The 12,750-nt window shown below is 44.9% G+C and overlaps 1 protein-coding gene across 8 annotated transcripts in view; it reads right to left on the bottom strand.

Annotated features, from left to right (window-relative positions):
• PALLD (palladin, cytoskeletal associated protein) overlaps positions 1-12,750 on the bottom strand; it is an 847,172-nt gene that overhangs the window by 135,162 nt on the left and 699,260 nt on the right. For all 8 annotated transcript variants that reach the window (XM_069244048.1, XM_069244031.1, XM_069244040.1 and 5 more), the window contains one exon: positions 5,931-6,629. In XM_069244048.1, coding sequence (XP_069100149.1) covers positions 5,931-6,629 — 699 coding nt within the window. The remainder of the gene's footprint in view (positions 1-5,930; positions 6,630-12,750) is intronic.

Here is a 12,750-nt window from a genome sequence, read left to right as displayed (position 1 = left end):
TGTCATGAATATTTCTGTAATCTGTAAAGACTTTAGCAGTCCTGTGCCTTTGAGGACGCGGGAAAAGTACCAAGACCCATATTTATACTTTTTTGGCGCCGCCTTCGCGTAATTTTTTGACGCAAAAGCGCCACAAACTTGCAAAATACAATTGTATATTGTAAGTTTGCGCCGTTTTCGCGTCAAAAAGCGGCGCAAACGCAGCGCTAAAAAAGTATAGCTATGGGGCCAAATATCAGTGCTAAAGTCAACTGCACGCCCAAAATAATTGTTATGGGTTTCTGCATTTCTCGAAATGACACAACACTAATTTGAGCCACAAACGATTCTACCTTTAACCCTTAAGTACATTAGAGCGTCCTGAAAGGGGCATAAGACTGCTCTCCGTGCCCCATAAAACCTCTATGTAGATACAAAACCAAATGAGCAAGGGGCTTAAAAACGGGAATAATGGAGACGGGCTCACCAGGAAGACATAAAACTGAAAACATTGTGGGCCATTCCCAGAAGGGCAGTGCTTTCCACAAAAAAGGCTGACATCACGCTTGGACAAAAGGAAAGTAGTTCAGGAAATCTTACTATATCTTTCTGTTTACTGGAAAACAGTGATGCAGCATGATACCTGGGAAGCATACCAAGGAAGGGATCACCTGTAATGATTAGCACAATGCAATACTGCGCCATCCCTGTGCAAAACCAGGGCACGAATGCAATGCTGTCCCTAAAAGCAGTGCCGAAGTAGGCGAGAAGTCCAAGATGTGCATGATTTCCCATGGCCTGTGTGGATCTTAGCTTATCTAGGACAGCCACTTAGACCAACTCCACTTCATGACTAGGATGAAAACCTGCCTGGGAACAATCTGGAGGACTAAATCCTCCAGATGATCTGAGAACCAGCTGAATGCACATTACTCGGTTAGATTAGCCAGGGCTGGAAGCAGAATGTTTACTCAATAACTAGGCAGCCTGAAGGGGTATGAATGTGTCTTTTTAGAAGTAATTGCACTCGGCTCCTGTTCTGCGAGACAGGCACCCATCTGACTCAAATGAAGAGTTACTGGCACCACTGTCGAAATGACAGCTTTTAGCGCTGGTGAACAAAGGGAAAATAGATTAGTTCTATGTAAAAGTGAGCCATTCTTATAAAATAATATTGCTAATTCACTTGGATTCTACGGGGTTTAGATATGGTATTGGCTGGTGCAATGTAACTCTGGGCCATTGGTAAAAGTTGCTTAAAGAGAACCTGGCAACCTGGGAAATATAAACTTAAAAAAATGGAGAGAATACTGGCCTCGTACAGCATTACCTGTAGTTAACAGTGTGCCTGAGGTTCAGGGGAGGGTTGAAGAGGATTGGCCCAAAACCTTCCCGATCTTTGGGGAAGAGCCAGCAGAATCATTAAGGTTCATTAGCATCACAGGCCACAAAAGCGTATAAGTGACTGTGGAAATTGATAAATACTGATTCCTGGTGCCAATAATGCTCATTAGTGCCTGGGGCCACTGGCGATAATCAATGTCTGGCACAACCATGCATCTTATTGCCTATGGACTAACAAGGTGGCTTCTACTTGGGGCCAGGTAGGATGATTACAGCTGTAATGGCTGGGGCCCCTAAGGCTCATTTATGCCTACGCTTTTAATGTTCCTTGTTGAATTGGGCCATTGATGCCGTGGGAGCATTAATGCTCTTTAGTTTCTCCAGCTATTACTACCTGGAGTCAATGTAATGACCTTTACAGGCCAGGCCTATTGATACTCGTTACAGCCTGGTCCCATCATTGATGCTTGTTATTCAAAGGGACCATTAACGCACACTACTGTGCCTGGGCATCGGATGTCTGTCATTGGCAGTCCATTCTTGCTCATTCCTTCCATTGATTACCGACTGGGGCCACTGACTTTACTGAGTACGTGGTGGCAGTATGGCTTATTCCAGCCAAGGGGAACCTTCATCCTAAGGCCCGAGTCCATTGAACAGAAGGAATTCTATATTCACACATACAAACACTAAACATTACTGGAAAACACTTTAGGTAAGTTTATTTAAAGCTTACCAGAGGTGTTGAATGCCGCCTACAGCGGAAACCCTCACAATACTGTAAATTGACCCATAAAAGTATCAACCAGTCACATATTACACATCATTTCATACATGCACTACAAATTACATCTTTTATTCAGTATCATTCACGAGCAATCTTTGCAAATGGTGACATTCTACTTTGAAGTTTACACAACATATAACACCACCATACAATACCCAAAATACACACAAATAATATTATATAAGAAGTATTTCGTAGTGTAAAACGTCATCAGCATACCAACAAACCTATGGCTCATGACTTCAATACTACACGATTTCACAACATAACAGTACATACCCTGAACAAAATATAATTGTGTCAATATTAATTTATTCTAGGTCTTATGATTAACTGTAGATGAAAGTCTCATACATTCAGAGAGGGGAGAGAGAGAGAGAGTGACATTCTCTCTAATTCCCACATGCTTTCCGATTGTCAGCTAAAATGACAAGGTAGAAATTAAGGTTAAAGTGTTATCTTAACTGCTCAATTTCCTATCTCTTGAACGTATAAGAAAAAAGAGACTTGTCCTTGTTGAAGTGATGCTAGTTAGGAAATCAACTGCTCTGATGAAAATGCATTGATTAGTGCGATCAGTATCTTTACTGTAAAAACATGCATATTGTTGTATTCAATGCAGACCCTCCAGAGGAGGAACACAGAGGTAATGTTTCTCAAAGCCCCACTCTTTCCTAAGGTCCAGTCCAGTGGTTGTGCTGCAACATGTGTTTAAAGATTTCAAAGCAGTGCGCCCTAATATTTACTGATAAGGCAGCTAACACGTCTAACACCAAGGCTCATACTTATCAATAATTCATGCAGCACAACGCAGCAAGTCAACTTACTGCGTGAAAGGGAAAGGGCAAGAGTGTGTCTTATTTACCATTATACAGTGCATTACTGTCCTTTTCTAGTGCTGGCACACTTTTGGCTACCTAGCACCAACGCAGGCATGCTTGCATCATACTTCAAGGGTGCCTGCGTTGCAGGCAGGATTTTTTGTGCAGAGATATTCCTCTATCTATATGTGCTACAAAATGCAGTACACTTAGAAAGAGGAAACAACAAGGAGAAATAAGGACATTTCTCCTCATTGCCCCTCTGGTGGGGAGGTGTACAATTCTGACACATTTTCAGGTCTATCAGTGTTGGTAAATCTGGGAATGTGTCAGAATTCGTGGGTGGACATGTGGGGACACCCACGCTCCAGCCATGGAATGCCTCCCTGTGCAGAGTAATGCAAAGCAGCGATTTGTGCTGCCTTGCGTTACTCCAAACAAATCTCATTTAGGGTTTGCGTTGCCCTTGTGCCCATGTGTGTGACGCAAGGGCAACGCAAAACCTTGATAAATATGGGGCTAAATGGTGCAAGATGAGGAAGTGCTGTGATTTCTTTTTCTTTCGATTCTCTGCATAACATTTTTTAAACTTCAACTCGTCTTCGGGCAAACTAGTTTGTTGACCTGGGTGCTGTAAAAATCTCTGGCTTCATCATCTCAGTTTCATTTTGCTCCTTAGATTGATGACGTTTAATACATGTTGGCATTGTTTTTTTGCATTTCTGCACAATCCCTCAAATGCACACCTTTTACTATGCTTGAATGTAGGTTATGTTTTTTTCTCGCTCCTCCTTTGGAGGCACAGTGACCTCTATACTGTGCCCTGTCATCAAAAAGCATACTGTATCTTCCCTACTGTGCAATTTCATCTTCTTCCAAACTCCTGAGTTAGTCTATAGAATGTATTCTATACATGTCATGTCAGCAGTATTCCCTTTGCCTACAAAAATAATATACCAACAAAGTAGTAAGAGGAGATGGTAGAACTCTACGAGAACTACAGGTACAAAAATAAACTGTTGTCTTTTTTCCACCCACACTTAAGCATCTAGCACATATGTTCACAGCTTTCTGTGTAGTCCTCCACCACCTCGATTTGGCACATCACCTCTTCCTCCTCTTGTTTCTAGAACCATTAAAAGCATCGCTTTTAGCAGATACCCTCCCCAGTAGCTTAGTACACATTCACCTGCAAATGGACTTCTGCAGAATTAACTCATCTGAAGCTCAGCGATGGTGCCTCTTTTAGGGCAGGGGAGTGTCACTCACCCCGCTGCCAGCAGCAAAAATAAAACAATAATAAAAACCATTTTATTACAGTTTTATTTTTCAGTGCAGCCAGCCAGCCAGCCCGACCGAAGTTTTGGGATGGGGCTATCAATGCTGACTGGCAGCAGGGTAGTAGAAGTGGTCGGCACTCCAGTTTAAAGTGTGCATGTCACTTTGGTCGGCTGTCTTCTGACAGCCAGCCTGACATGCGCACTTTAAACCCCTCCACCCGAGCTGTCTTAGCTAAGACAGCTGGGTGGAGAGCAGGCAGCGGCCTCCAGGGCCTGAATGAGCGTCGAACTAGCATGCTCCAGCTAATCCTGGTGCTCTCTCATTTTCAATTTACTGTGCAATTTATTCTGTTTTACACACTGCTAAACAGTGTAAGAAATCTGCACTACCTTCAGCCTTAACTCCAGAGCTTGTGATCGTGACCCATTATAAATACTGTTTATAACTGACCACGTTTGAGAGTTTTGGGGTCAGACCCGAGGGCATTCCTGATAGCCCCACTGCTTTAAATGGGAAGCAGCCACCACTGCTGAGGCTGTGCAATAATGTTTTAAAATTGTATAATGTATTTGTATTACAGTCGCGTTTCGTCCATACTTTTTTCTTTACTTTGCTGTTGCCTTACACACAGTACACATAACCCTGATATTTATACCACCTTTGGATGTCTATGTTGCTGAAGTCTCCTGAGTTTCCATTCACCTTACCTATTTAGTATCCTGCTGTATTTCTAACACTGAGCCTACTCTCACACCCCCGGGTGTTATCCGGCGTTATGTTTTTCTCCCTGCCTCTTTTGTGTGCACACTGTTTTTTTTGGCAATATGTTCTCCTGTTTCTCATGAGCTCTTCCCTGAGGACATTGAAGTCTTAACTTCCTTTAGCTGACTCTCAGTCATATGCAATGTAAGGCCCTTGATAGAAATCATCTACTTCCCGGCTTGCATTGGGCGAGAATCCATTCCAACTCCATTTTCTTTTTTTTTTTTTTTTTTTTTTTTTTACCTGACTCGTTCCTGCATTCCACTTTGATCATTATCACAGTTTTTAATCGCTCAATGGCTACCCCTGACCACTAGCAATGGTTCAGTTTTTAAAAGATCCTCCCTCACCTAATGTTTCAGTCTTCAAAGATCAATTAGAATCTTAGCTGCTCCTTGGAAACTATGAAAAGAGTCCTCATCATCAGCATACACTGTCTGCTCCACCTATCTAGCTTCATCTTTTTTTGCGCCAATAATTATCCATCAAGCAAGCAAACAATTTTGAATTAGTCCATTTATAGATTAGTCACACTAGTATTCAAATCCTTCTGTGACATTGCCATCCCTACCGGGCACATTGTGTCCTCATTCCTATATGTGCTGAAACATTCTAGTTACAAGCACCACGTCATCATTCAGTTTTCTACTTCCTTTCATCCTTCAACTGGAATGATCTCTGTCTTGGCTTGAGGGTTGCCTCCCCCATGCCTGCCTTCCTAAAATCTCTTATAAAGTACATACTCCAACTGGAAACCTCCCCTCACTCCCACTGTCTTGGCCCTGTGCTGCTTCTACAGCACAGAATGTATCCTAATTTCTTGTGTAGTGTATGGACAACTGCTGAAACACCCACAGTTCATTGCATAATCCTCTGTGCCATTTACGTGGCATGTGTAGTGAAATTCAAGTTAAATTGCTAAACAAGTTATTATATGCAAAAAAGAAAATACTCACAGAGGCATCACTCCTTTTGGAAGTCCTAATGCATTGACGGGTGAAGGAGAGGGCTCCGATGGTAACATGGAGCTGAGGAAGGCTGCAGGTGTTTGTCCAGAGTTGGAAAATCTGCCACTTGGTGAGGGAGAGGGGCTGTATGTTGGCGAGGGGCTTGAGACGGGCAAGGGAGGGGGTGGCGGAGGAAGTGGGAAGGAATCCGAAACAGGAAATGATGTTGTAGGACTTAATACTGGAGGAGGAGGAGGAGGAGGTGAAGGGGACGAGCGGGACCAGAATGCATCCCCTTCGCAAGGGAATGGTTGTGAGAAAGGAGCCGACGGACTTCGACCAAACTGTCTTTGGGGGGTTGACGGTGACATGGGTGAAGTGAGGCTGGAGGTGGATGAGCCAGACGAAGGAGTCACATAACCTGATGCAGGGCTCATATTCTGAGCAGCAATGAACTGCTTTGGCCGCGCATAATTGAAGGAGCTGGCCGGCTGCATAGCAGGCGATTTGAGAGAGTTGAGAACACTCATTTGCACAGGGGACGTGATGAACTGGCTGGATTCGAGCTCCTGGAATGAGGGTGGCGGAGGAAAGGATGGGGAAGGGGGTGTGTTCTGCTGAAGACTGCTTTGCTGCTGGGTCAGCCACTGATCAGCCTCTTGCTCTAATCGAATTTGGTTCTGCAACTGCTGTATTTTCAGTGGGTCCCTGCAGGAAAAGAAAAGAAAGCGTGGTTAATTGTATCAAGTGTAACATTTTGATTCCATTCACACAATGCCCAGTGCATCCATATGACTGCTGTTGCTCACAGATACTAGGATCTGGTCGGCCACTAAACATTAATTTACACAATGCATTATTTTACACCAACCTTGCCTGCAAGTATCTTCTACGATTCACTTCTACCCAATAAGAAAAACAACTAAATACAATTTCAGCAGCTGCCTTTGACTCCCTACAGTCATCTTTTCATGAGCCCATTGAGAGAGGAAACAACGTTTTAACAATTTACTCAAACTATTGATCGATTAATAATCTGTACAATAGTATTATACATCATGAATCGTGGATGCCTGCACGTAATTCTTCAAAATAATAAACATGTAATACAATGTTTTATAATAATTGTATAAAAGAGGTGAAGACCATAGGGGCTGAGGACCATACTGATAACTCCACTGTGCTCACGAAATCACAGGGCTAGATTAACTAAGGGCCGGGGGGCTTGCACGGTGCTGTACAATTCTGCACTGCACCAACAGGCTTCCCAGTGGCAGGTAAATCGACACAATGCTTTGCATGGCACGAGTTCCCGCACAAAACCTTCCTAAAAGCCATCATCATTTACAACGTTGTCACACAAGCCGATACTGTTGAATCTGGGACCAAGATGCCACTGCCACAGTGTTATAGTCATCAGAGTTTTCAGAGTGAGCAGGATATCTGGTGTCAGCCATGTTAGAAAGTCCTTCTCACTCACTGAATCACCCTGGAGCAGTAAACCGGGCAGACATTGTCCAGTGTGGGTAACTCAGGTATGTGACTCGTAGCTGAATTTGCAAAGCAATAACATGCCCAGGAGTGATGAGCCTTTAGATCACGCGCCAAATTGTTTAGAACTGAGCATACCCTCTTTAACGAGATTTTCTTAATTCTGCTTGAACACTGTTTTCATAGAAAACGGCAAAGAGCACCTAGATTAGTCAATAATCCAGTTTAAGTTTAAACATGGTACCTCTACCGCTCTGCGTTAGTTTTTTTCCCCGCAGCTCTTGGCATTGTCTGCAATCGCTGTGTAAATAAGGAGTCCTCCTGTAGTCTGGCAGGATGTCCAACCTTCACAGGTTCCACTTCGGAGCTTGGAAAACACAGGCGCAGGAAGGGCGCCATCAGCCCCGGTCAAACAAGCCACTCGATAGTAAAATGCAGCTATAAAGTGGCTTGCTATGTGCCATGGTGCGACTGCACCTGATAGTCCCGCCCCCTCTGGGAAGCACCAGGCACGGGCCCTTCTGGATGGATGGAGAGTTTTGCAGACAATGGCGACCAAGGAGACGTTTCCTACTCACTGTCTGGTGGGGCTACACAAGTTCACCACTCTCGCTCTTTCTGTGAGTCTATGAAGAGAGAACTTTTGCCCATTTCTGATTGTGGTCCTTTCTCATTGTAGATGTCGGAGCAGATTTATTAATCGAAAATATATTACTGGCAATACCTGTTCTGAAAACGGTGCAAAGGTATGTCTCTTATGACTGTCAACACCCTTCCCGAACAGGGTGATAGGAGAAATCAGTGCTGAATGACACAAGACTACCAATCTCTGCCCTGAAAATGGTGCTAGGGCACATCTGGATTAAAGAACCTGGCTGACGACACCTGCCCTAAAGAGTGTTTCGGGGCACACCTCTGCTGAAGTAAATTACTGACAATATCTGTCCTGAAGAGGGCGCTGGGCCAAACCTCTGCTGATACACGACAGATGATATCTGTACTGAAGAGCGTCTTCAGCCACATGTCTTCTGAAGTTTGTGACTGGCACTACGTGTCCTGAAAAGGCTGCCAGGGCACACCTCTACTGAAGTACATGATGGGCAACACGTCCTGAAGAGGGCAAAAGAACACACCAGTGCTGCAGCACATGACTACCAATATCTTTGCCGAAGGGGGTCATGGGACACACCAGTACCAAAGTACATGATTGGCCATATATGTACTGAAGAAGGTGATAGGGTACACTGACACCGGAGCTGAAGTACATGACCAATAAGACCTGCTCGAAGAAAGGATTGGGCACACCTGTGCAGAAGTACATAACTGGCAATACATGTCCTGAAGAGGGTGCTAGGGTACACCTGTGCAGAAGTACATAACTGGCAATACATGTCCTGAAGAGGGTGCTAGGGTACACCTGTGCAGAAGTACATAACTGGCAATACATGTCCTGAAGAGGGTGCTAGGGTACACCTGTGCAGAAGTACATAATTGGCAATACATGTCCTGAAGAGGGTGCTAGGGTACACCTGTGCAGAAGTACATAACTGGCAATACATGTCCTGAAGAGGGTGCTAGGGTACACCTGTGCAGAAGTACATAACTGGCAATACATGTCACGAAATTGGTGATAGGGCATGCCCCTGCTGAAGTACATGCTTGGCCGTATCTGATCTGAGGATGGTGATCGAGGACACCTGTACTGGAGGAAGTACCTGATTGGCAATATGTGTTCTGAAGAGGATGGTATGGCACACTCCTGCTGAAGTACATGACACACAATATCTGTCCTGAAGAATGTGCCGGGGTACATGGCTGGCAATAAAAGTCCAGAAGAGCGTATTATGGCAAATCTGCTCGGAGGTCCACGGTTGGCAACATCTGTACTGAAGAGCGTGGAATGGCACACTCAGTGCTTAATTTGTAAAAGAATTAGCGCCACAGCCCAAAGTTGTGCTCTAAAGCCAGCGGCTGGCTGGCACAGTTGAGTGTTGGGGTCATGAAAGTCAGGATAGTCCTGATTCCACCTCATTTTTCTTTAATCCACCACTCTACACTTCCTGCCTCTATCTTGCACTTACAGGTTTTTTTCACCCCAGCTTTCTCCCTCTGTCACTGTTTTTCTGTCTTTGCCTTCCTCCTCCTTTCCCTCTTCTGTGTTTTCCCTCTACCTCTGGATCGAAGCCTGTTGAGAAAAAATGAATGCTGGTCCCCCAAAATGGCTGCAGATATCCTTCCTTTCCCCCAACCCTCCAAGCCAACCACCGGCTCAAATTAAGCACTGGGCACACCTGTGCGGATGTCGACGGCTGGCAAAATCTATTCTGAAGTGAGCGCTCGGTCACTCGTGTCTTCGGGCGGGTGAAAGAGCATTGCTGTCCTGAAGCCCTGGTGATGTACCTGCTTTGTTAAAGAAGGTCGCACAAGGCTGGGAAAGTTCAGCTGAGGCTGACCCGTATCCAAGGCCGAATTGTAAACACAGACAAATACAATTCAGACATCCGCCTATCATTCCATAAGTCCTGATCCTGCCTCGTGCTCCTGTCAAGAAACGTGAGGTATTAACCATTGTGCAATCGCGGGACGGCAGGCATGCGTTTCACAAGACCAAACATTCTAGTTCTCCTATTGTTCTTCATGCAAAACAACCCTTTCTCTTCTAGGGTGCGACCTGGGGTTAGTATTAAACATGTAATCCTTTCCACTTAATTCTTGAGGGAGACCAAGGTTTGTCTGGAGGTGACGCACTGGCACACATATCCCCTTTCACTGCAACATGTACAGCGCCTACAGTGTCGAGTGAAAGTGCCTGCACTTAAAAAAGATTGCATCACACTCCATTTTGATTAGGATTCTTAAATTCTTAAATGTATTTACAGCCAAAATATGTTTGGCTGCAAAGTAAATAAATGGATCCACTGACATGCATCTTGATCATGACATCATACGGATAAGGTGGTCATCAAGAATACGTAAGGCCTTGATTGCAGTAAGCCGCTTAAGGGGCAAGGCATTGGGCTAACAATCACACCAACTAGAACCCACCACTGATCCCAACAGACCCCTTAGTGCACGAGGCCCACTGTCTCTTGTGTCCCAGCTCAGAAGTCCCGGGCAGTGGGTACAGCCCCAGGCCGCGATGTCCACAAAACTGAGAGCTTTTGAGAGGGAAGAGAGGATTCATGCTTGCGGTTGAGCAGGTCTGGTGTAGGCAGTAGGTACCTATCGGGATGCTCATATAGTTTGCATCATCTTGCGTTATAGCACTGAACATAAGAAGAAATATTACCCATGCCTGCCAAATCAATCTCGGTCCTGTTACATCATAATATGTAGGTCATGTGGGTAAATTCTAATGGAGCAAACACCTCAAGTTGTAGGTTCTCAACAAAGCCATTAATGGGACTGAGGCAAATCTTTGCATTTCTGCTTATGAGACAAAAGCCATTCAACTGTGTAAATTGTTCTCTACTCGTCCTTAAGTTGCATTTCTGTGAAGGCGGACATTATTTAAAATAAATGCTCGTCCTATCATTCATCAATCCGTATTTCCATCTCAACTTTCTGAGAACGGCTGGATAGGAATGCGCGAGTTACACAATGACTCAGAAACATGCCACTTATTTGACAGCCACCCTCCCCCCAACAATCCTATTTAACCTTTTCTACTAAGTATGGTTAATGAGAAGTCAGCAGTTTCCTAGAAGATGTCATACTGTAAAGAAAGCATTCCAATTTTCTTCCAAACACTGCTGGGAAGTGTCAGAACTAATCCAGTCTCATAAGAAATGCCCTAGAACGTAGGCCTAGCACTGCCCCTGCTTCTCTCCTAAGAATTGTTGAGACGGGTCGATTAAATGCAAGTCAGCTTAGCTGAGAAGTAGTATTACTGTCCAAAGAATAGCAATGCCAGCCAGGGAGGTGGTGAGGTGGAGCACTGCTGCTGAAGTTTTAGTAGTCGACAACCAAGCGTGGAACAGCCCAACCAAAGACATTAGGTACTGTCCCTAAAAGGAAATTAATCCTGCACAGGTCTGTATGTAGTGTCATTATAAGTACTGCAAGCACATGAAGAAGTGGTCAGCTCGTGTTGGTCATCTACATCGTCCACACTAGTCAAACTAAGCCCCGGACGTACAGAAACAGTGGGGCAACTGCATTGATTGACTGTTCCTGGTATACAGACACTAAAATAGCGTAAGTGCTACCTGCATCATGTTTGACGCAGTCTGATAGTAGCAGTACTACCTACACCAGTGGCAGCAAGAGGGTATGACAACTGCATTGCAGCCTGCACCGGCTGTACAGCACCTCCTACACTGAGTGTGGCAACTGCACCACTACATGCTCCAGGTACGCCCCACCACTTTCAAATCTCACCAGCCACCCACTGGCCAGGTGTATGGGGAAAGACGATAACTTTGTTGCTACTGCCTATATAAAGGGTGCAGGCAGAGAAATAAAGCAGGAGAACTACTTGGCCACGAGCCCAACAGTATGAAGAAAGCAGTACCACTTGCACCAAGTGTGTATTCAATATATCAGTGGCTGTACTACCTACGTGAGGTGTACTGTAGCAAACAGAATTACTTCGTTTTCCACAAGTATGGTGCATTTTCCTTGTTTGTACTAGAACACCACAAACAAGGGGATTGCATCATATTAGAATGAAAGTGTTGCCCCCAGGGCAGCCGTAAACTCATGCTGTCCCCAGCGCATTCAAGTGAAAGCAGCCGCTCCTAGTTTCACTGTGCAGGCGACAACCCACCTGCACTTTTAAGTGGGGTGAGAGATCCCCTTGCAGGACAATGCAGTGAGTAACTGGACCCTCCTCCTAGGGGATGTCTGGGGGTTCTTAGGACCCCCTTCAACGCCTCCGGAGGGCTGCCATCAGGGGGCGTACTGACAGTGCTTCACCTTTTTGTGGCAACTGTCAGTGCTCCTCCTGGTATCTCCTTGCCTTTGCGGCCATATCTATAATAAGGCGCAGAGGCAAAGAGATTCCCTCATTTGCATGGGGCAACGCCCCCATGCCAATGAGGGAACACCCTCTGATGATAGTGCTGTGTGTATATATATATATATATATATATATACATATATATATATATATATGTCTATATGTGCGCCAGTGCTATCTTTATTACAGGAGGGGCCGGACAAGCATCTGCAGCCCCTTCTGTAATACCAAAGTGCTCCGGGGGCACACAAAGAAGGCACAAACGCCTGTTGCACCCTCAGGGCACTTTGTGTAATCCGTCCCCAGGAATACTTTACTGGTGGAAAGTAAAGAAAAACAAATTTTGCCTTGTAAACTGGTGAATATGTGTGATTCTTA

The sequence above is a fragment of the Pleurodeles waltl genome, chromosome 1_2 (genome assembly GCF_031143425.1).
Source record: "Pleurodeles waltl isolate 20211129_DDA chromosome 1_2, aPleWal1.hap1.20221129, whole genome shotgun sequence".
In the NCBI taxonomy this organism is placed as follows: Eukaryota; Metazoa; Chordata; class Amphibia; order Caudata; family Salamandridae; genus Pleurodeles; species Pleurodeles waltl.
The sequence above is the reverse complement of the archived record's forward strand: the minus strand, read 5'-3'. Positions and strand labels throughout refer to the sequence as shown.